Source organism: Cygnus atratus, chromosome 1 (genome assembly GCF_013377495.2).
Source record: "Cygnus atratus isolate AKBS03 ecotype Queensland, Australia chromosome 1, CAtr_DNAZoo_HiC_assembly, whole genome shotgun sequence".
In the NCBI taxonomy this organism is placed as follows: Eukaryota; Metazoa; Chordata; class Aves; order Anseriformes; family Anatidae; genus Cygnus; species Cygnus atratus.
The window spans coordinates 114,071,674-114,094,499 of NC_066362.1; the positions used below are offsets into that span (position 1 = coordinate 114,071,674).

The 22,826-nt window shown below is 45.3% G+C and overlaps 1 protein-coding gene across 4 annotated transcripts in view; it reads left to right on the plus strand.

Moving 5' to 3' along the window:
* The window catches only part of SH3BGR (SH3 domain binding glutamate rich protein), a 32,599-nt gene extending 25,368 nt beyond the window's left edge, over positions 1-7,231 (plus strand). For all 4 annotated transcript variants that reach the window (XM_035545999.2, XM_035545998.2, XM_050711676.1 and 1 more), the window contains 3 exons: positions 3,653-3,682; positions 5,672-5,791; positions 6,729-7,231. In XM_035545999.2, coding sequence (XP_035401892.1) covers positions 3,653-3,682; positions 5,672-5,749 — 108 coding nt within the window. In that variant the 3' untranslated portion in view covers positions 5,750-5,791; positions 6,729-7,231. The remainder of the gene's footprint in view (positions 1-3,652; positions 3,683-5,671; positions 5,792-6,728) is intronic.
* Positions 7,232-22,826: the final 15,595 nt, after the last annotated feature.

Genomic DNA, 22,826 nt, shown 5'->3' on the forward strand with positions numbered 1-22,826 from the left:
TTTTTTTTTTTTTTTGTGGTTTCAAATCAGACAGTCCTTGTGGAATATCAGTAACAAATGCATCATCTCTCACTATTTTTTTTTTTTTTTACATCCAGCTGCAATGTCTTTCCAGAGGAAGTACCTCAGTCTTTACAAATTTCCCCATTCCCATTTTTAACAAGGACTGAACCATTAGGTTGGAAATGCACCCTTTTGCACAGCCTCATGCAAGTCTCAGGCACTGGAAGTCCCATTTAACATTTCAAAGTTGATCCTACATGACGATGAAAAGAGACACAGTCCTCAATGGGAACTGAAATTTCTCCTTAAATTGTATCTAAGCACTTTTCATGTCTCTATAAATTCAGCCAACACATGAATGCCATCAAATACCTTTTTCTCTCAAGAGAAATGCCAGCTTTTAAGAGAAACCCAGCATAAAACAGTAGTGCATCCCCTGGCTGGATTAGATTACCTGCCGTTCTGGCTGGCAGTCTACTCTAATGTTTTTCAAATGAGGACAAACTGCTGGAACACGCCTGCAATATGTCAAGCAGCTATGTATGAGCAGTTTTGTGATGACAATGCAACGCCGCTTCTATACAACAAGCACCTTGCTCCATTTCTTACGGAACAGATAGGAGCTGTAAGTGGAAAACATATTGTCCTTTAGTTTTGCAGGGAGGGGAGTGGCAGAGGAGTGAACACCAGGCAAGAGGGTGCATTTGAACTGATATTTCTGTTGTTATGAGGACATAAAACACGATTAGTCTTACAAATCCTCCTCTTTCACCTGCATGGTCTTGGCAATGTTGAAATGTTCTTACACGGTCTTACATAAGGGGGAGGAAAAGCCTTCCTGAAATCGCCTGGCTCTGATACCCACCTTCATTGTGCCAGAGGTGCACTAGCTCCTAGGGGAACTAAAAAGCACTTTTTCTGTTCCTGTCCCAGTCATTGTCAGAGAGGGTACTCACAGCTGCAGGCCACGAGGTATTAGTAGCTCATGCCAAGGATGAACAAAAAAACATCTTTCATCCTGTTCTACCGCCCACTTCCCATGTCACATAGGACAAATCACTTCAGTGACGTGGCATCTGTCTGCCTTGCCACAGTTCATTGTAATTAGCACTTCTGTATGGATGGCATGAATCATTCTTTAGAAATTCTGGTATTTTCATTCACTACGGTGAGCATGCAAAGGACTAGTTTAGAAGAGAAGAATAACTTCGAGGTAACTACAGTGGGATGAATTCTGTCTTTTGTGTCTGAACCTCATTTTTTCCCCTGCAAAAGAGAGCTAGAATAACATTTCCTTACCTGGCCAGGGTTTTATGAAGGCAAATACATTTAAAGATTATGAGACTGCCGTTGGAGTATCTCCATTGGATGTTGGGCCCTAAAGGACACATCAATGCAGTATTTTTAGTATTTCCTTCTCCTCTCATTGTGCAGTCCAGCACGTCTTGTTTGACCACTTGACCACACTGAATAGATGTTTTCTGTTTGCTCTACCCACCCATGTTTTATTTTATTTATTTATTTTTCTTCTGGCTTATTAAAAGTTGGTCTCTGTGTATCATGTTCTGAAAGGGTGACCTTTTTATCAGTGGCCCATGGTGTTTTGCAGTCACACACTTTCATTTTTTGAACTGTAGTCATGTCCTATTTGGAATGTCAACTTATTTTCACAGACTCTCAGATCACATTGGGGCAATGTAAGTAAACATCACAATTTTATGTTCTGCTTCTGAATTAATATATCGATGTGAAATTATTTGTGGCATTTTGGCCTTATTTAGCACTCTGTTTCAAGCAAGGTTAAAAACGACTCTCCTGTGTAGGGCGTAACCCAGCCTGCTTTTCTCCAGTGACTCTGCAAGAGAATTGCAAGTGCTATGGAAAAATTCTAGAAGACTCTTGGCAATGTAAAGGTATCTCAGTCTTCTCAGTCTTTGCCAATGAACATATGACAGATGACAAAATTTACTGTGGCTCTCGCAATTGTGGAGCCGCACGGAGGTCCCAGGTTTCAGAAGGCTTCTCCAAAGCCTCAGTGGCAGGGCTGGTAACCGGTGGCCAGTGTGGGTCCATGTGGAGGCTGCACCCCTCCCCTGCTGCTTCTGCTGCCCTTGCTGGGAGAAGCAGGAGTTCAGAAGCCCCATCTCTGTCTCAGGCAGGTAGGACTCTGGGGAAGACAGCGAGAGACCCTAACCCTCTGGAAAACAAATTTCTTCCATCAGAAGCTGCTTCCTGGAAGCAGAAGGAATAAGTGCACAGTGCAACAGGTTGTTCTTCACGCACCTCACGTTAGACCTGCCAGCAGCTTTTCAGACTGCCTAGGATTCAGGAGCTCCAGCTCCTCATTCAAATGTGTGTCCAGGAAAGCCCAGAGCAGATGTTGAAATAGAAAGGCCCTTACACAGGGACTGTGGTAAAGGACAGGAACAGCTCTCAGTCTGTGTTGCCAAGGGACGGGTGCACTTGGATTTCTTTTGATTATAATTTCTTTCTCACTTTAAACCTGTTGCATTCTTTCCTTCCCTAATCACTTCATCAAGCTTACCCTTCTTAATAATTAGGACATTCCCCTAATTTTTTTTTTTTTTTCATTCCTAATGCCGCAGAGATGGAGAAGGTTGAGGAACCAATTTGCTTGGATATAGTGCCCCTTTCCCCAACTTTGTTTGTCCTTTCATTTTTGAGTTTTTGGAGGAAAAGGTTGTGACATTCTATGCACTTATTTTTCTTTATTTTTACTATATGATTTTAACTTTAGCTTGGGGGGGTAGAATCTTTTTTAAAGTGGCGTCCCAGTTAAATCAGTTTGTGGTACAGATTAGGCTCACTTCAGGGCAGAATTATTTTAGAAACATGTTCAAAAATCATATTAAAATGCAAGTCTGTATCCTGTCTCCATAATTCCCCAGGCCATATATAAACCCTGGCACTGCAGCTCACTTCCTTATCTCAACTCATTCTGTGTAAAGTTGTAACAACTGCTCACACCTCCTGCATGGTGCCACTGCATTTGCCCTTTCTCTTCGAATTTTTGAGAAAGATTAGCTCTTCTCTCCAACAGTCGGCTTGGTATCTAACATCAAATATCATTCACTGTACATTTATATTTTCTCTCTTTTATCCCTCTTCTCTTCACCACTTTGTCTCGATCTACAGTCCAAAGCCAGTCTGTAGTATTTCTTATTCCTCAGTACTGTTGAGCCAAGGCATCTGTTCCAGCCTACAACAGTTAACAGCATTGCAAGCCAGATCCTGAGAGACAATATATAACACAGATAGATCTCTGTATAATTCTGATTTAACTTTGATTTTGAAGACCAGCTAATTACCACCACCACCACCACCCAATGAAAAAGCAAACAAAACTCAAGCTCTAATGCTTTGCTTGCAAATGACGCAGATTTAACTGGAAGTAATTGAGAGAAAGGGAGCTGTGTCTTAAGATTTTATGTCCCCTTTTCAAAGTAAATGCTTAGCTTAACTGTGCTTTGTGAGCTAATCTGGAGGACTTTATCCCAAAATAAATCCACTGAATTCCATGTAATTTCCGAAATTTATTGTTTACTTTCCCTGTGTTTTGCCTGTATGACCTCTGAGGTTTTCTTTTTGATCTATCTTTTAAACATTTTCTTTTGTATCTTTCACTTAGGAAAACAAGGAAGAAGATGCAGCAACAGGGGTATAGTATATTCTTTGGACATTTTGCTTTCAGTGTTTGTTTGTGTGCACTTCATTCCTTTCCAGTCTCATCAACGCTCAAAAGTTAGCAAATTCTTATTCATGAAATTGAATATACCAGTTATATATTCTGATAAGAGAAAATTATTGGTCATAACATAGTCATACTTGGTACCAAAAATAGGTCATTAATTGTTAAAAGCTGTATATTGAAGAGAAGTTGTCTTTCATGGATTCTTTAATAAAATTCACCAAGGGCTCACAAGACAGCTAGGTCTTTGGAAATCTCTAAATGACACCATGCTGATTACAGTGGTATGCTGACAGTTTAGGCAGTTCTGCCTACAAAGGGTATATATTCCTTGCCAGAGTTCATAAGGCCCAGGTACAAATCCTTATATGCTTTTCTGCTTTGCCCAGCATTGTGAGTTTATGCCTTGAATATTTCTTCAGTCTTCTCAGTAAAGCTAATTATTACTTTAGGCTGTTTTCCACTACAAGCTTGCAATTAGTGAAAGGGCACATTTAATCTTCCCACTTCCAAATGGCAATACAATGCATATATACGTGGGTATACATACAGATGCCTCCTGTCAGAGTTGTGAATTGTGGGCCTGGAAGCTGAAATGGAGCTCCTGAGCCCATGGGCAGAGCGTGGAGGTTTCTGGTGGTGAGGCAGGTGAGGGCTCTGAAGGCTTGATAGTGCACCCTGACACCACTACCTCATGCTTCAAGCAAGAAAAATGCCTAGATCCTTTTGTAAAGGGTAATTGAATTCTGAACTAAAGTTGTTCATATTTTAAAAATGTTGCTTGTCTTTGGGCTTCCCAAGCTCCATTTCAAAAACAGTGAAAAAAAAAATAAATCAAAACAATTTTTCTGAGGAAAGACTCAGAAAGATAAAATATTTCACTGGAAGGAGAACTTTGGCTGACCTGTGTGGAAGTTCATATTACATTTCTGGTTGTGTAAGGAAGATCCCCTAGTGCAATAGTTTTCTCTAAAAACAACTACTCAAAACAGGATTCTGATTACAACAGTTCCATTCTCAAGCACATGTTTAAACAGGTTTTTACTTCAGTGACTCAGATGTGATTCTCATACAGAAAACCTAAGTTCTGTGCTTATACACTACCAGAAGTCCTGACTGAAAACTATTTATGAAATCTTTAATTGGCTGATTGTTCCGGGAGGAATTTCCCTTAATTTTTGTAATCAAAATAATAGATGTAAGTATGACATTTTTGAGATAAAACTGTTTATATTGCAAAGGGAGTGCCTTTAAGCAAGAGTTTGCCAGAAGAGAAGGAACAGAGAAGACTACAGTGCCATTTTTGTTATTTTTTTTCAGAGTAGGACTATACTTTAAAGCTTCGTTTGCTAGCTACTAAAAAACAGTAAACACAGACATAACATCTCTGTTCTACAAATGCTACCATTCAGATGACTGTTCATTTAGTTTACCGAAGGAAAGGGCTATTGCCTCTAACTTGTGCCTTTTCTTCTTTATAAAACAAAGAGAAAAAGAGTACTTTAGAAACAGAAATAAAGCCTTGTTATCTGTGTCCAAATAATTTTTGGGTTATTTGGGAGTTTAGTTCCTGTGCCATGAATCTTTATTTGTTTACTCCAAGAAAACATCTGATTCCAAATACATTAAACTCTTTGCCATATTTACATATATTTCATATTATCATTTTAATCCTGACCATCTATTTACAACTTAACTATGAACTGTGTTCTAACCTATCTCAGAAGAGGATTCTTATATTCCTTTTCTTGCCTATTAACTGCACAAGGCTAGAGCTGTGGCATGTTAAGAATAAAGACTCCATGCATCACTCTACTGTTCTATTTTTTAAGCTTTATTAAGATCGATTTTGCTAGAAACATAGCAGTTGCAAAGGCAGAGCTCTGCATTTCAAGACTGTTTATTTTCCTTTAATTCCTAATTGTTCAACTACAACTCTTTTGTTTAAAAAAAAAAAAGGAGGAAGAAAAGCAAGAAGAAGAAAAGCAAGAAGAAGGAGAAGAAAAGGAAGAGGTGGAGGAGCAAGAAGAGTCTTAGTACACTTCCTTATGACACATTCTTTCTTGAACAGGTTTTCAGGTAACTATTAAGATTTCCAGCACAGTTTCTAAATCTTCTAAAAGAAACATCAACTTGAAAATTTTGTGTATGTTGTTATATGCAATGCCTGCAATACAAGAATGGAAAGAAATTACCAAAACCGTACATATGCCCTAGTTGTCCAACTGGCAGGCCAAATGTACACTTTTCTGCTTATTCATTGCAGCTTCTCTTTTACCTCAGGTAAGAATTCATCTCTCTCCTCTTTCTAATTTCACTGACACTTTTAAGAGCTTCATGTTTCAAAAGAAGTGCTCCCTCAGATGTAGTTGAACTTAGTCAACATGCTCAAAAAACATTAATGGGGAAGGGTGAAGAACCTGACCAGAAGTATGACACACTACAATCTATTAGCTATGATTGCTTAGAAACTGGGCCAAAAGTGACTTTAAAAACTCAAAACAGGAAGCATCTGGGAGGCACAATTTGTACCCATACAGATGTACAAGCATCCAGCATAGCTCGTTTTGTCAGAACAGGTTTTAATCTTCAGATTTCCTTCTTCCTTCTACTGTCTCATCTCCTGTGCACAGAAATAAAGATCAAACAATCTCTTATTAGGGAAAAAAATATTCATCTACAAGAGAGTTGGAATTTCCAGCAGATTTTCCTCTGGGTGGTGGGACACCCCCCTGACTGCAGTCACAAGGTGTTATAAGCTTTTTCTAGAACAGGTGGCTTTCCCAGCTAACTCTGTTTCTGAGTTAACTGCCATAGGTTTCAGCAAATGTGCTGACACCGATGTGAGACCTAGTGCCTCAACAGGACAGAAAAGGTCAGCTCTTCCACACTGCCTCTCCCAGATCTGGGCCTGTTTCATGGAAATTAATTCAGCCTAATGCTGTCCAGTGTTCAGATATGTAAAGTCACAGAAGGAATGCTAAACTCTGCTCTACTTTTCCTTATTTTTGTTCAGGAAGCACAAACTGGAGCAGCCCTACCAAAGAAAAAATCACCCTCTCAAGCAAACTGTCACTACCTTTCACACCTGTATACATGTGAACATATAAATATGTAGCAGCAAAGATGCCACCCTATCCTACCTGCGGCCTTTATATATATATTTGGTATTACAATTGCTTGTTAAAATGGGTCTTCTTATATCTGACTGATGATATTTCAGTTGATTGTTATATGTTGGAATAGAATTGTCCTTGTCATATTTTAGATTGTAAGCTCCTCAGGGCAAGAACCATGTCTTTCTCCATGTTTATGTACTGCCAAACACACTGCTGCCACTCAGCAGATAACTGCACTCACACAAGTGATGTTGTATTCAGAGAAAATGAAATTCAGCACTGAAAACTACAGAGGCTTCCTGCATGCAACCTATGAGTCACTTCTTCCCCAACTGACTTTTGAAAATGATTAAGATTTCCATTGTACAGCAGTTTAAATAAATATTTTCTGTCACATCTACTCTCTGTCTGTAAAAAGTATTAATTCAATCCTAGAAAGCTCCACCAGCATCTGTAAAATTATGTTTTCTCCATCATTAGAGTTTTAGTTTATACAGTTTTTCACCTTGCCTCATGTTCCTGCTAATGTTTCTGGTGCTGTGTATACATTTACCTGAGTCCCAAAGGATGTACAAAATACATGAGCAGACTCCTTTCTCACCAGAGAGGCAGAAACAGATCAGGCATGATCAGAAGCTCATACAAAATAAGAGAAGAAAATAAGGTACTTTCTTCCCCTCTTACCTGGTTGAACCAGGGTTAATATATTTATTTAGGACATGGAGAGCACAGGTGTTTATCCTATCTTTGTTTATGAAGGCATCAGCAGCCCACCTGCAGAAGACCCTAGCCACAAAGATACATGATCTTCTTTGTAGGAAAGAGACGTCCCAGCCTTGTCACTTTTCACGGATAGATCTGTATTCACTGGGTCGGAGAGGCAGAGAAAATTAATTCAGATTTGTGTTCTAACTGTTAGGTAGAAGTTCACCAAGCAGGATGGAGCTTGGATTTCATCCCCTTGTCCAATTACTTGCTAGGAGATTTATAATAACTGCTTACAGGGGAAGTGAGAGGATAAAAAGTACTTATTGCCCAAGTAGCCCATAGCTACATACCCAAAGGAACCATAACTTTGTGTTTAACTCTGATCCAGAAGAGGCTGGCTTTTTGAACAGAGATTTCCAGTGCTGTGTGTGAGCACTTTAAAAATAACAGAACAAATTAGGTAGAAGAAAAAAATGGGGAGGTTTCCTGAACTGCTTGAGCGGGTCCATTTGTTTGTTCAGGATACATCTGAAGTCTGCAGAGCGCTGGGAGGGGAAAGATGGGTAAGCAGTTCTCTGCCCATGCTGTTCTTATGCTTGTAGGTGATGCGGAGCTCAGAGCTGCCAGCTGCAGCGAGGGAAGGACCTTGGAGCCCTCACTGACAGCTCACCAAAATCATCAGCTCAACCTGCAGCAGCAGCAAAGACCCAGCAAAACGCTGGATGCCATCAGGAGACAGCATGACTCTGTTGTCATCTAAAGCCTTGCTGAGTTGACATCTTGAGCATTTTGTGCTGTCTGGGCTCTGCGTTTCGGGGAAGATGTGGTGATATAAGTGGTACAAAGAAAACAACAAAACATCTCGAGAGAATGGAGCAGCTGCTCCACGAGGAGACTAAAAAGACTCTTATATTTTGAGAGGAAGCCAAGGCATTTAGAAACTCATAAAGGCACTGAATAAGATGAATGCAGAACTGCTAGTCAAAAAATACTGCAACACTGTAAAGAAAATCAGTATACACAGCTAGGATGCACAATGAAATTAGCAGATCAGTGTGCGAGACACAAAAGAGAGGGCTTTTTTAGACTGTGGGTAGTGGACTTTTACAATTTGCTGTCACAGGAAGTTATGGAGACACCTGGAAATACAGAGTCACCCTGGAAATGAGATAAACCCAACACAGTGAGCTCGTGCTGTGTGACAACCTGCACATTTGCAGTAGCCTCGTTGCATCCCAGGCTGCAGAGCTTCGTGCAGCTGATGTCCCCATAGGCTCTGCCTTCCCCCTGCTGTGGTGCAGAGCCAAGAGCCCCAGTGTACCCAGTCTACCGGGCAGACGTGACAGCTTCAGTCATGAAACAAAACGACCACACCTCATATATCCAGGTATTCCTTTTTAAGGCAGAAATATGGCAACCATCTTCTTGAGAGTGCATAATCTGGCAAGGCTCTCAGGGAATGTGAGGAATGCTAAGCCTCACCTACAGACGCAGTGCACTGACCCAGTCCTAGGATACTCTCAGTGCCTAGTGAGAAAGCCAGCGGTGCACAGCCGTACCTACCAAACAGACCCTCGGGGCTTTCCTTGGGATAACACTTTTTAGCATTTGCTGATCGTCTTTTCTGCCTGACGAAAGGAGGTTGTGAGTATGCAAAGGATAAACTCACTGAAAGCCAGCTGCTGCTCTGCAGGAGTGCCCTGTGATTTTAGTCCTAATGCTACTTCTGCTTGCGTAAGCTTAACACTTTCTGCAGTGGTTTGGTGCAACTAGGAAAAGCATTATGTCTTTTCTAACTCCACTTTTCTAACAGCAAAAATATGTGAGCTAATGAATTAGATGCAATAGAAAACATACTGTCTGCATTATTCTATCATTTATTTTTTACTGGGAGAAAACAACCCCAGCTGGGTAGCAGGGACTGCCTGACACTGCATCTCACTGTGGATGCAAAATCATTTCTGGTGAACCACAGTTAAACACAAAACAGCATGCTGCTTTTGGTGACACTTCAGTATGTAGAGTATTTTCCTCAGTGATTGATGCTAGAAACATCTAGTATACTGAAACAAGCTAACATTAGAAAGGTTTCAAGCTGTGCTTCCTACAGACCCATGCATGCCATGGGGTGGTGGCTGTTTGCACTTTAAATTAATTGATTGCCAAATTTAACAGACTGATGAAATACGAAAAAAATGACAAGTATCATCACAAAGTACCTGGGCAGATATGGCTACTCAATGGCTTGTTTTCCAGGAAAATGAGTATTAGGGGCTTCAGTCTATTGCTAGTACTGTAGGGGGTTGAATTACAGGTCCAGAAGGCAACCTGTGCCATGCTTTCTCTTGCATGAGAGCACTTTTGAGACACCAAATTGTGTAAGAGGTTTTCTCCTGAGAAAACTCTAAGGGAAATTTATTGCAGAGAAACGAAACTACTTGGTAGTTCTGGCAACACTGTGCTAGCCTTCAGTGTGTGTTTCTGGACACATTTCCAGCCCCCTTATCTGTTCACCTGCCTCCCATCTAATAATGCTTGCCAATAGTCTTCTGTGTGCTGTGAGAATATCGGTGTTAAAGGAGATAAGCTATTTATCAGCATCCTTCGACAACTTCAGAAAGATGGAGATACACTTGACAAACAATCTGGGAAGCTGAAAATTCGACAGAGTAATTTGTTCAGAAGACAGATTGAAAGTTTATGGTTTGATGTCAAATATCTCGAAGAATGAGGACTGTTCCTGCAGTTCACACAGTCATTGCCACGCACACAGCAAACAAGGGAAACATCAACACTCAGCTGAGACTCTCATCCTTAATGAGTTACTGTCTCCTTTTTGCTCACGGGAAAATAAATTGCAGAGGTTGGATGATGTGCTTCATGCCACAGGTCAAGGATACCAGAGTCCAAATTAGATGTGGACTACCTGGTGTGTATCTGCCTGCTTCACAACATATAGCACACATGGTTTGAAGTAGGAGGGAGCTGTGCAATCCTTACCTCAGAGGGACTACGGATGAATCTGAGAACACCGGGACATGCATTATGGTGACCACAGCTTCACTGAGGAAAAGTATCCTTCACTTTCAGGATGCTTTGCAAGGAATAAAGTTGTCATGACAGTAAACAAGTTTAAGAGAAGTTGAGTTTTGATACCAGCCTGTCCAAAAACATTTTGGACCACAGACTGTCCAATTAACTTCCTTACACTTTACCTTCCCTATGAAAGCAAAAAAAATATTGTTACAGAAAATTTATGGGCATAAAATCAAAGTATCAATATGTCAATCAGAAGATGGAATTATAACTGCATCTTCTTTCGTTGATAAGCTTGTATGTGTCTGAGTTATCCACTCCACATTAGAAAATACTTCTACTTTTTTTTCACTACAGTGATACCTCACAGCTGTCAAAACCACCTTCTCCTCCACATTGTATCTTCAATGCTTGCCATCACCTAACTCTACACAGCCTGCAGAATAAATGGTCAACTAAATGGTTGTCGGGTGCTGCTGTGCTGGTGGCAGGGGGCGGCTCTTCGTGCTGTGCTGACTTCCAGGATGGCACCCTTGATGATTGTTGTTTTCCTATCAATGCCAATTTCCAGCCTTCTGGGGAAGTTTTTGATTTCTTTTTGACTTTGAAACTTGATGATGTTTCAGCAGAAACCCCCCAGTGTCCGCGTGAGCTCAGTGGGGCAGGGCAGAGGCAGAGATGAGCGCAGAGCAGAGCAACTGAGGGGCACCTGCTGCTGCTGGCCTTAGCTTTTGGAGCCACACCACCCTGATAAAATTAGCATCCCAGGCAGCACAAGGCACACCAGCGGCTTTCTTTCTTGCTGCCCAGCCTGTACTTCCTTCTCCCACTATGGGGATAGTTTTTTTTTCATTTTTGTTTTTAATTTTAGCAAAAATGAGTCACCCACACAATAAGCTCCAAAGAAACAAACAAAACAAAGAGGACACATCCTCTTCCAGCCTCCTCTTTAGCATCCCTCTGGCCAGGGAGGTCCACAGCAGCAGCCCCAGCTGAGAAGCATCCTCTGGTTATCCTATGTGTGTGGTTGCTAGCAGTCGAGGATGGAGCATGGATTATCAGAGTCTTTTTGGCTTCCCGTGTGCTCTAGTACTTTTCCATAAGGGTTGCAAGATCGCTGGATTTTAATGATGCAGCATGCTCTGTTAATGCTGGCTGCAGGCAACTTAAACGGGTCTGGTACCAGTGTCTATGTGCTCCTAATCAGATTTTGATGAAAGCTAGAGGCAGTGATAGAAAATGATATCCAACCTCTGGCCAGCCTGGGGCTGGTTTCAGCGAAGCAGCCGGTACATCCCATCATGGATGCCTGCAGCAGCTGGAAGAAACGGCTCCAGCAGGACTGTGGGGGCCTGGACAGCCAAAATCTGCTGCCCTGGGGGCTGGACAGGATGGGGGCGAGGCAGAGAGGATCTGCAGGGATGGGTTTTGGGAACCATGCTTAGCTGATGGCCTGGCACTGGATGACGTGCTGATGAAGTTCAGCACTGGCGAGAAGCTGGGAGGTGTTGTGTGGAGGAGAACAGGGCAATGGGCCAGGCCGACAGGCCCTGAAGGATACAAACAAGGTAAAATTTGACAGTATGGAGAACCAGCATCACATGCTTTGGGGATAAATAAGATTTTCTGCTACAAGCTGGGTGCTTGTCCTGCTGGGGCTGGTCTGGGAAGAGAGGGGCTGCACATGCATGTGGCACAGGTTCGTCTGGGAGCCAGGAGGAGCTGTAACGTGATGCAGTGGTGGCAAGGAGAAATGTGATGAGTGGATGTGCTCAGGAGCTATTTTCAGAAGCGCAGGGTGTTACATACCAAGTAATGTTCCATAAGGCTGCAGCGGCACCTTCTTTGGGTATGGGGTGGTGTTTGATCCTCTGGTCCAAAAGGATGAATACACACTGGGCAATCAGGAAAAAGCTGTTCCAGATACCTGGGGCTTGCGCGGCCCAGTTTACCATAGGAGGCACCAGGGCCATGGTTGGTTCAGTCCAGCAAAATGGTGGGTGTTGAGAGTTGCTATGTGATTGGTGATAGAGAAAGGATGAAGCTGGAGAAGGAACTTGATGCAGAGAAAGGGGAATATGAATGTTCAGCAGATGCACCTGGTGCATCATGCATTGCACGTCATGGGGAACTGCATGAGAGATAAAGCAAGGAGAAGGTATGGCTGACTGTACAACAGCACATACCCAACACATAAGATGGGCTGCCTGACGTGCTGAAAAACAGGGTCTCAGCATGAATATTTCCAAAATCTGGAAATGTCTCTCACCTGAAGAGAGGAAGCAGATGGAGAGACACAAGCACGGGGAATGAGAGGCCTCCTTTACACTGCTACATGGCTTTTCTGTGCAGTGAGAGGGCCAATACTTTGCAGGACTTTGTGAGGTGGCCGGGAATTTCCCTAAGCAGCTGTCTGCTGTTAGCAGCTGGGGTTTCACGGGTGGAAATCTGCCTGTGGTGCTACCATCGTGTCAGATGTGGCTCCAGAGAGTGAGCTCAGGCAGTGCAATATACCTGGTAATGCATTAGCGGTATGTTTTTTCACCCATAGAGATCTCAGCCTGACTGTTGCTATTCCTAATGTCAGCACCACCATCTTCCCCCAAGTGACTCATGCAGAAACCACAGGTATGTCGGTGCATGATGTCTTGAAGGCGCATGTTGAAGCCTCATCACTGCTGTTTGAACAGCTCGAGGGCCTGGCAGACACTTGATCCCTGTCAGCGTCAGCAGGTAGGCTTCAGAAATGCCCGGGGAGATAATCCCTGTCGAGGCGACGAGTCTCTTTGGGTTACAGAGGGGCCTGTCCCGCGGTCGCCACGGGGTCCGCTGGCGCTGCAGGAGCTGGCAGTCGGCTTTATCACTGTGGCTGGGGTGAAGGTCAGCCGCTTTCAGAGGATGGCGCCTCGGCCTGCCCTTTGTGCTCCCAAATTAGAGGTGAGGCCTGGGGCAGGCTCCCCGTCTTAGGGCAGGGCGTAGCACGGGAGGCCAGGCAGCGGCTCCTGCCATGGGATGGGGGCTGCAGTGGGGCAGCCAGTGCTCCCTAAGAGCCAGCTCCTGGCACCTGCTGTGCCGTGGCAGAAGCGGCATGGAGCAGGAACGGAGCATTTGATCCTGCACCATCAATGACAGACCAGTCGCTTGCCTCCGAAGCTGTTGGTCTGGCCCCTCTTGCTGTATCCTGAACCTACAAGTCCTCGGGGCTGGCTTGAGCCATTGTCTTGCTTGCCTTGATTTTGTGGCTGATGGTAACGAAAACTTACTGCCCAATGTGGGAATTGTTTTTGGTGCTGAGGGAAATAAGGAAGAAGAAGGATGCTTGCTGTTTTCTACAGGGTAGCAATGGAGGGTGCAATGGCTGTCTTGCAAAGTAGGGAGGGAAGTGATAGATGATGCTAAGAAAGTCACTTCATATTAATGTGCTGTGCTCTAAGTGCATTGCAGAGGGTGTGCGTTAACCTTCAAGATATAGCAGAGAAGTGCAGTGTGTACCTATTTAAAGTTTCTGAGCTATCTATGTTCAGCCATTAAAAATCTTCTTAGACATCTGAGAACATGCATCAATTTTTTATTTTTACTTTTAGCCCCAAGTGTCTTTTCCTATCGTAACCAGTAGCATGGCTTCATGACTACCTCCAGGACCACAAGTGCAACACCACGCACTGATGAGTTTGGAGGAGGCTAAAGGCAGTACAGGCATTGGCACGTTTCTGAGCCCAAGGACCAAGGGGGAAAACATGAGCTGGACGTGCAGAATTACCCAGAAACATTTAAATAGCCTTAGCAGAAGGTGCCTGCATCTTTGGGAGATGTGGGTGTCTGGATGTCCTTGGCAAGCAGAGCTGGGAGCCAAAGCCTGGCTGTGCTGCCCTCGCTGGACTGTGTGTATGGGACTGCTGCACAACCCCCGTGGTGTTAATTGATGGAGTAAGATGTTAGGGGATATGCTTTGCAGTTGTTAACATGGGGACTGCTTCCAGATAAAAAGCTTTTTTCTTTCTTAATTACAACTCCATTTCCTGAATCCCGTTCAACAGGAAAGAGCAGGGAGTGGATTAAGTGGGCAAGAGAAAAAAAGGCCAGGTACATTTATTGCTCCTCTGCGTTTCATGGCATGGTGCTAAAGATTAACAAGCTCCAAACTGGCAAGTGAGGAATCAGAAATAACACAACAGTACTCAACTGGATACCGCGTGCACTCCTGAGACACCCATGTCTAACAGCTAGCTGTAGGAGGGTCAAGGGGAACAAGGGCTAAAGCCAAACCACCAGTCACGAGCACCCTGGAGGCAGACAGACCTGCGCTCCCCAGCTGCCCTTGTGCTGAGAAGAGCTGAGGGTGCAGAGGCATGGAGCAGGAGGAGCGGGGCTTTTTGGTGTCATGTTTGAGCTGCCTGCTTGGACAGGGTAAAGAAGAGAGCAGGGTCTGCTCCTGGTCCCACTGACTGCTTGCTTTATGGAGAAACTCCTAAATGAGCTCATGGTGCCCCTTGTAAAGGCAAGTGCTGTAAGCACCAGTCCAGCATATAACAATGAGGGAAGTCTCTGCCCCAAGGAGACGTACCCTAGGAGGAAGGAGTGTTTCTCTGCTGTGTGAAGGACAGACTGAGTGCACCACTGCCCTCTGCTTCTGTCTGTCAAACAAAAAAAGAAGAAAAGTTGGAAGCTGTTGATGTAGGAGATGTAAGGCATGAGTTAGATACCCTGAAGTCAGAGGGAAGATGGACACCCATCAATCTAGCAATAGTTACCCTCATTCATCTGGACGAAAAAAATGGAGAAGAACCTGTACAGTTTCTTAAGTATAATATCTAAATCTCTGTGAATGTTACCTCTCTGAGGCAACAGAAAGGGTCGGAGTGCAGCAGAGCTGACCTGTAAACAGGTGGATGAGAGAGAGCAGTGCTGATTAACAGGGTTTCCCTGAAAAAAAGTAGGTGAAAGTTTGCATTTGATTTCAGAGGCTTATGTGGCAAGGCTTTATACATCCATTACAGGTTTTTAAAGAAACAAGTGTTCGCTGAATGGCCTTTTTTTTCTTCAGGGAAAAACACGTTTCACTTCTTGAAATTCTGTTTTAAACCAAGCGGGAACATTTCAAAAAGGAATGATGTCAAAAATTATTTCATTTGTGTTGAGCTTTCAGGAGAACTTTTTTTCTGAATTTTAAATCTCGTTAAAAGTAATATTGGGCCAGATTTCCCTTGAGTCCTGTCCATTGCTGTGTCTGACAGTAAGTTAGCTTAGTGCATTCAGCTGGATTTGCAGCATTTTGCTGCAGAAAAATAGTGTAGGAGCCACTTCTGCTGGTGCTGCAGTACCCCGGTGCTTTTTTTAAAGAAACCCCTGGCTCAGACCAAAACCACCTGCTGGGGTGCACTTGATCCATTAGGGCAAACACATAACAAAGCACCTGATTTCTCAGTCAGCTTTAAACTCATCGAACAACATCATACACTGGGGCTGGCTATACATAGCACCTACTGGGATGGGCAATTGCCCAGGAGGTAGGCTCACCCTGCCTCTGGGCTGTCCCCGTGGACTGCTGTTTTTTTAAATGTGAAAGCTTTGGTATACTTGGTTTTGATCCAAATGAACAGAAACTTTCCTGTTGACAGCCTTCGTTTTGAGCCAGATCAAAAGTATGCTCTTTGGATACATTCCCCTTGGCATTTGCTCTCTTGCTGGCCCAGCAGAGAAACAGGCTGATAATAAATAAATAAGTAAGAAACTGCATTAAACTCAGTAGCTCAGAGGGATCCATTTGTCAGAGGCACAACTGAGGGGTCGGCTTTCTAGCACCGCAGCCAAGCTCCATCCAAGGCTTCATCCCCAGCCACGTACCCGATAATGGTGCTCGGATCAATCAGCACTGAGAAAATGCTTGCAGGCAGATGGGTCAGAAGGGAAGGAGTGGGGGCCATGCCAAACCTGCTTCTCAATCATTTTTTCCTCAGGATCACACCTCTGCCCGGTGGCATGGTGACGTCTGGATGCCTACCTGGGCAACCTGCTCTAGGGAACCTGCTTTGGCAGGGGGGTTGGACCCGGTGATCTCTTGAGGTCCCTTCCAACCCCTACAATTCTGTGATTCTGTGATTCCCCGGGGACCTGGCATCCTGGTCTCTCTGTTTCTTATCATCTTCTGGATGCTCACAAGTCTATGGCAGAAGGAGAACGCCTTCCTGATCAGGATGGGACCAGAAGGCAGGCAGTGGATGCACAGAAGGCCGGGTGGCGGAGCCACAACCTCTGGTGCAGAACAAAAGCAAACCCTCCACGTCTGCCCCGGGTCAGGCAGTGGGCTTGGGAGCAGAAATCCCTTCCTGAAAGGAAATCATGGAGCAAGGCACACACTTTGTGGGTTTGCAGCCATTCTGGCCCAGTCTCCTGTAGCTGATCAGGACAGTGTTTCAGTGTCTTTGTTTTGTAAGTTTTTTTCTTTTATTTTCTTTCTTTTCTTTTCTTCATACTTCACTTTGGAGAAAAGCCTACAGAAACAAAAAAATAAAAAAGCTCCACACACCTCCCATTAATTACACAGTGAGCAAGGGTGAAAAAAAATGCCTTTTCTTATTCCTGTCAGCTGAAGCCCTGGAGTGTGTGATTTGACTATCACCACTGTTGTAAAGCAGTGCTCAGCACCTGCTGCAAGACAGCCATGAGGAAGGACTCTTTTGGGGGACTCAGAGGGTCACAGGCTGCTGAAGCAGTGGGGCACCCCTGGCTGTGTCTCTGGAAAGAGCCCACAAGAGAGTAGCAGAAGCACAGTGTAGGAGGTTACAGTTAATGGGTCATAGAATTAGAGAATCACAGAATGGTTTGGGCCAGAAGGGACCTTAAAGACCACCTGGTTCCACCCCCTGCCATGGGCAGGGACACCTCCCACCAGACCAGGCTGCCCAAAGCCCCATCCAGCCTGGCCTTGAACGCCTCCAGGGATGGGGCACCCACAGATTCTCTGGGCAGCCTGTGCCAGGGCCTCACCACCCTTTGAGTAAAGAATTTCCTCCTAACCTCTAATCTAAATCTCCCCTCTGTCAGTTTAAACCATTACCTTTTGTCCTACCATGAGGAAGCCTCAGGAGCCCAAACCTCCACACCACAGCCAGGATCCCATGGCCAGAGGTTGGAACCAGATGATCTTTAAGGTCCCTTCCAACCCAAGCCATTTCATGATCCCGCAGCCTCCCATGCTGTGTAGACACCCACCAGGTGTAGCCCTCATCTTGACCTGTCTACCATGGAAGAAGATTGTGGGGAAAATGTTGTTCAGCTTATTAATAAGAAAATCAAAAGGCAGCTTTATTGCAGCCTACACTCTCCTTCTGAGTGAGTGTTGCTGTAGATGGTGAAGGACCAAGCTCCAGACCTCAGCTGGAGATGCTCTTTGGCTCTCAGAAGGTCTTTGTGCTTTGCAGGAAGGGATTAGACAGCAAGAGTTTCACTTAGCTAGCAAAAACATTTTAGCAATGTATACCAAGAGAAATCAGAACATTTTACTTTTCTATATCTGAATGCAGTTCTCTTCACATATCACTAGCAGGCTTTCTTACAAAAAATGGGTAGAAGCTGGTATTAGGCACGCAAACAAAATTAATGCTAAGAACACTACATACATTGTGAAGGTAAATTAGAGAAACTTTTAAATCAGTATTGGTTTATTTGAGCATTTATTGCCTTTTCTCAGTAAGTGACTTGTCCTTTTATTGATTACCTTAGCTCCTGTATGCAAAATAAGGTGTGAACTGCTGTGGGGCAACTTAAGATTTTTCCCTCTGAATGAAATTCCTATGGGAAATTATTTGTCAGAGTTTTGCATCTGACTGTTCGGTCTTTGGCATTTTCATAAATGGCTTCTTGTTATGTTGTGGTGTGCTACGGCGGAGGTTCACGGGCCTGGGCTCAATCTGCATACAAAAATGTATGAAGAAACTGAATGAGTATAACACTTAGGGTCATAGTGTGCACGTTTTTCAAATGGGATGCTTGCTTTCCATAAGCCCCCTTTAAGATGCACTTAAAACATTTTCATTCACATGCAGTGGGCCATTAGTGTATCTGCTGCAGCACTGACCCCAGCCCGGCCAAGGGAGCGTACAGTCCCCTCCCTCCCTGTCCCCATCCCTGTCCCTATCCCTGTCCCTGTCCCCATGCCATCACAGGAGCAGCTGTGCCCAGCAGAAATTAATGAAATGGGGGTATAAAAACAAGTGATGTCCTCTGTATTCCCGCATTCACCAGGCAATGTTTCGACAAGCAGATCCTGGACTGAAAATACTTTGTATTTTCTGGTTTGCCTGCAGACAGCCCCAAGCCCTGAGCTGCTGACTCCCTCGGGCACGATGGAGAATTGGGGCAGGGCATGCAGGAGGCAGGGCAGGAGCAGGCCAGCAGAGGAGGAATGGCCCCGTGCCCGCAGGTGGCTGCGGGCAGCGATGCATGGCACAGGCCGCACAGGTAGGCGTTAGGTATTTAAGGCCTTGTTTGGACAAGTTGTGGTGAGACTTCAAGTATTTTGGTATGGTTAAGTGAGCACGACTCCCACCTTCATCTATCAGGGATGCCATTATGTAGATGAAGGTACACATATAGCGAGGTAACTGGCGTGCCTAGCTCACTGACAGGGCTTGCTCTGTCTGTCAGAGGAGCAGTTCTGCATCACTGGACTTACAATGCTATGAATATGAGGGTAGAAGCCATTTGGCTACTATACAAATCGGTTTTATTGGTACCGCTGCTCCTTGCATGAGGTTAAATTGCACTGCTATTAATGTCATTATGACAAAATTTGCCCCGAAACTTCCAACAGCAGTACTCCTCCTGACTGAAAAAAGTCTGCACATAGATTCAATGTAGAAAAATGCTGAAAAGTTCAACTTGAAAATTGGATTTCATGTTGCATAAAGTGAATAACCTTGAAACTCCCAGTGCATCCAGTACCTCTTGCTGGTACACAGCCTGCAAACCACTCACCCTCTTCAGCTGCAAGCACTGCTCTGCTTCACCCATCTTATCAGCACATGCATTCAGAATAGCCCAAGGACATAGCTCCTATTCACTTTTTCATAATGTTAAAAAAAAAAAAAAAAGCAACTACAAAACAACACCACAGCAAATCAAAGCTAATCCCCCACCAAACAACGGCACATTTTGGTAGGTGACTGCAGTTTGACCTTCCCTCTGCCTGCCTTGTGCCGCAGCGAGCTGCGGAAATATTACCTGTCACTTTTTAAGGGCTCTTCCAACCCAAATCACTTGTCCGAGGAGATGACAACACAGAGCCACCAGCGCAATCAGTGCTTCAAGCTCCAGTGTCCTGCTGGAAGGAGAAAGGAGCTATGGGGAGTGCTGGGGGAGATGGGCTTGGGGACAAATCTGGTTTGGAAGGCAGAGACTTTCCTTTTCCAAGCCCTCTGTGAGCCCCTCTGTGAGCTCCTCAGCCAGCTGAGCAGCATCCATGTTTTCTTTCCTTTTTTTTTTTAAATTTGATCTAGCCTCTTTTGATGACTAAGGGAACAGGAAGATTATAGTTTAAGTATATAATTTTCATTTGATGTGACAGGTTAAAGCTATGTGCTTTTCGAGAAGGCTGAGGATTATTTTAGTTCAACTACAATGCTGATTTGGGCCCTGACTCACTCTTTGAGAACCGATTTCATGTAGACATATGTTGACTTAAATTGAAATATAGGCATATGTTTACATTACTCTGCTCAAATGCTTTCCTGGCGTAGGGGGTGGCCCTACACACCAAGTGCAGTGTTGAATCAGAGGTAGGTTTTGCCTGCTTTTCCCAGCACCAAGGCTATGTTTCTCTGAGTTCCCCTTTATTCCTCACCTCTCCGAAAGACGCCAGCCTCTCAGCCTGCCATGAACAGGAGCCCTTCAGCGTGTGACCCTTCCCGGGGCTGTGTGCGCCCCATCGGAGCAGTGCTGTCTGCAGCAGGTTTGGAAGTGGTTCCCAACCTATCCTCTTGTATTTCCCTTGCAAAGGAGAAGAAGGAAACGGTGTTTTGTGCATCTCCTACGTGACGTCTATCTATCTATACCCTTGGAGCGGAGGGGGAGGAGGAAGGGAGCTGCCAGCAGCCCGTGGTGATTGATTCGTCCCTCGTTTTTATGCTGCACTGGAGCAACCCATTTCAAAACCTGACAGTGACTAATCAAAGGGAATATTTCTTGCTGGAAGTTCCAACTCCCTGAGTTGTTAGTGGGAAGGCAGCTATTAAATGGGCCTCTTTACCCATAACATCTATCTGGAAGCATTCAATCCTGCTCGAGCTTGCAGCCCCGAAGAAAGAAATGTATTTGCCTGAAGCCATTTGCTTCAGTAGCTGTTGTCAAGTGAAACTTTCCCTCACTGATTGCAGCCACGGGGGTCGATGTGCATCAGTGGAGGTAAAAATCCTGCACCTCTCCCTTTTCTGCCGAGGTCCCGGAGGTGGTCCTGGGGCAGATATGGGGTGCTCTTTGCTCCTCCTTGCCCTCCTCACCAGGTTGTCGTGGCTCATAAAGGGAAACCTCATGGCTCAGAGGGTGCAAGATTTCCCTCGGGCTGTGAACACCGAGGCAGCCTTGCTCTTAACCCAGAGCACGGAGCCCAACTTTCCCAGCGCTGCAGAGGGCTAGCCCCGCTCCGGCAGAATTTGCGGCTCCGTTAGCAGTGCCGGCATCACCACGGGGGTCTTTGCCTCCCTCCCCCCCCCCCCCAAATAAATGCGGAATAACCCCATTTGTGGACAGTTGCTAACTTTCCCTTCCCTGCCGATCCCACTGCAGTGGCATCGCGAGGCTGTTACCTACGGGTGGGAGGGAGAGAGGAAGGGAGGGAGGGAGACGGAGGAGGAGGAGGAGGATAGAGGGAGGGAAAGAGAGACAGGCAGAGAGCTCGGGTTTCCACCGCCGCAGCCGTGCCTTCCCCGTCTCACCCCACAGCCCACGAGGGGCCAGAGGTGGCCACGCAGCAGCCGCCGTGGGATCGCCGGGCGGCGCGGGGGGGAGAGCGGAGCGCAGGCAGCGCCTTGCGACCGCTGTGCGAGCCCACTCGCCGCAGCTCCCGTGCAGCACGGCCCTGAGAGCCGGAGGATGCGCGCGAGGGAAGGAGGTGCGGATCTCCAAGCGCAGGTAGGATCGTGATCACGCGTGGGGCCTCCGCTCGCCTGCCAGCCTTCCCCCGCGAGAGCAGGGTAAGACGAGGCAGCAGGTGCCGTCACGCTTGCCGGGGAGCCAGTGGCGAGGCTTGCTCCGAAAAGCGGCGTCGAAGTCCGGAGCCCGCTACCTGTGAAATCCCGAGCTGAGCCCTGTGCGACCCCGAAGCGGTGGGGAGTGCGTCCCAAGGCTCAGGGCTGCAGCTTCCCTCCTGGGGTAAAAGGGGCAGGAGGTGCACCGCGCTCCTTGGCAGGAGAGGCACGCTGATCTGACAGGAGGCGGGTAGCAATCACTGCTCTCGTTTGCCGGAGCATTTAGGGTAGGTTTTAATATCGAGGAGTGTTTTGGCCGCCCGTGAACCTTCCCCCCAGCTACAGAACAGGTTCGGTTTGGGCAGATGAGGTGCGATGTTTTTCTCGCTGTCCCGTGTGTTTGCTGAGACCTTGGAGAAAATGCTTTAAAAGATCCGCGAGGTACAGGTAAATAATTAAATCGGGCTGCCTCTGTTCTGGGTGGGACTATATGGTGGTGGAAAGCATATGGATGTGGGAGCTATAGGATAGGAAGGAAATATATGATGCCCGGGAACACCCTCCTAAAGTACTGGTTTGCCTCTTTAGTACACACGTAAATGCAAAGACTTAGTTAAACTGTTGTATTGACAGGGGAAAAATTAAACTTCAAACACTGATAAAGAAATGGTGCCAAGAGGCAGCATGAAAGGAAAGGGCAGAGAAAGGCAGAAGGGCTCACCTACTCCGTGAAAGTGCTGCCCCAAGTTAAAATAGAAAATAAAAACACATCTAAAGGGTAACATCCTGCAAAGTCCTCATTCTACAGTGGCACTGGCTGGGCTGAGAAGCACTCTGTTTGTAAAAGATTTGAGTGACGTTACAATGTCTTTATTGGTAATTTTTCTTGGTTCAGACATTTTCTGTACAGTGTGTGTAGCTATTTCTTCTCTGCATTGTTCTTCCCTCTTCCTTCACGTATCTTGAGATTGCTTCTGAGGGAGAAGAGCAAGACCCTCATCCTGTCTCAAATATCATTTTCAGGTTTGTTTTTCAATTTCATTGAGATGAAAAATCCAACTTGTAGCG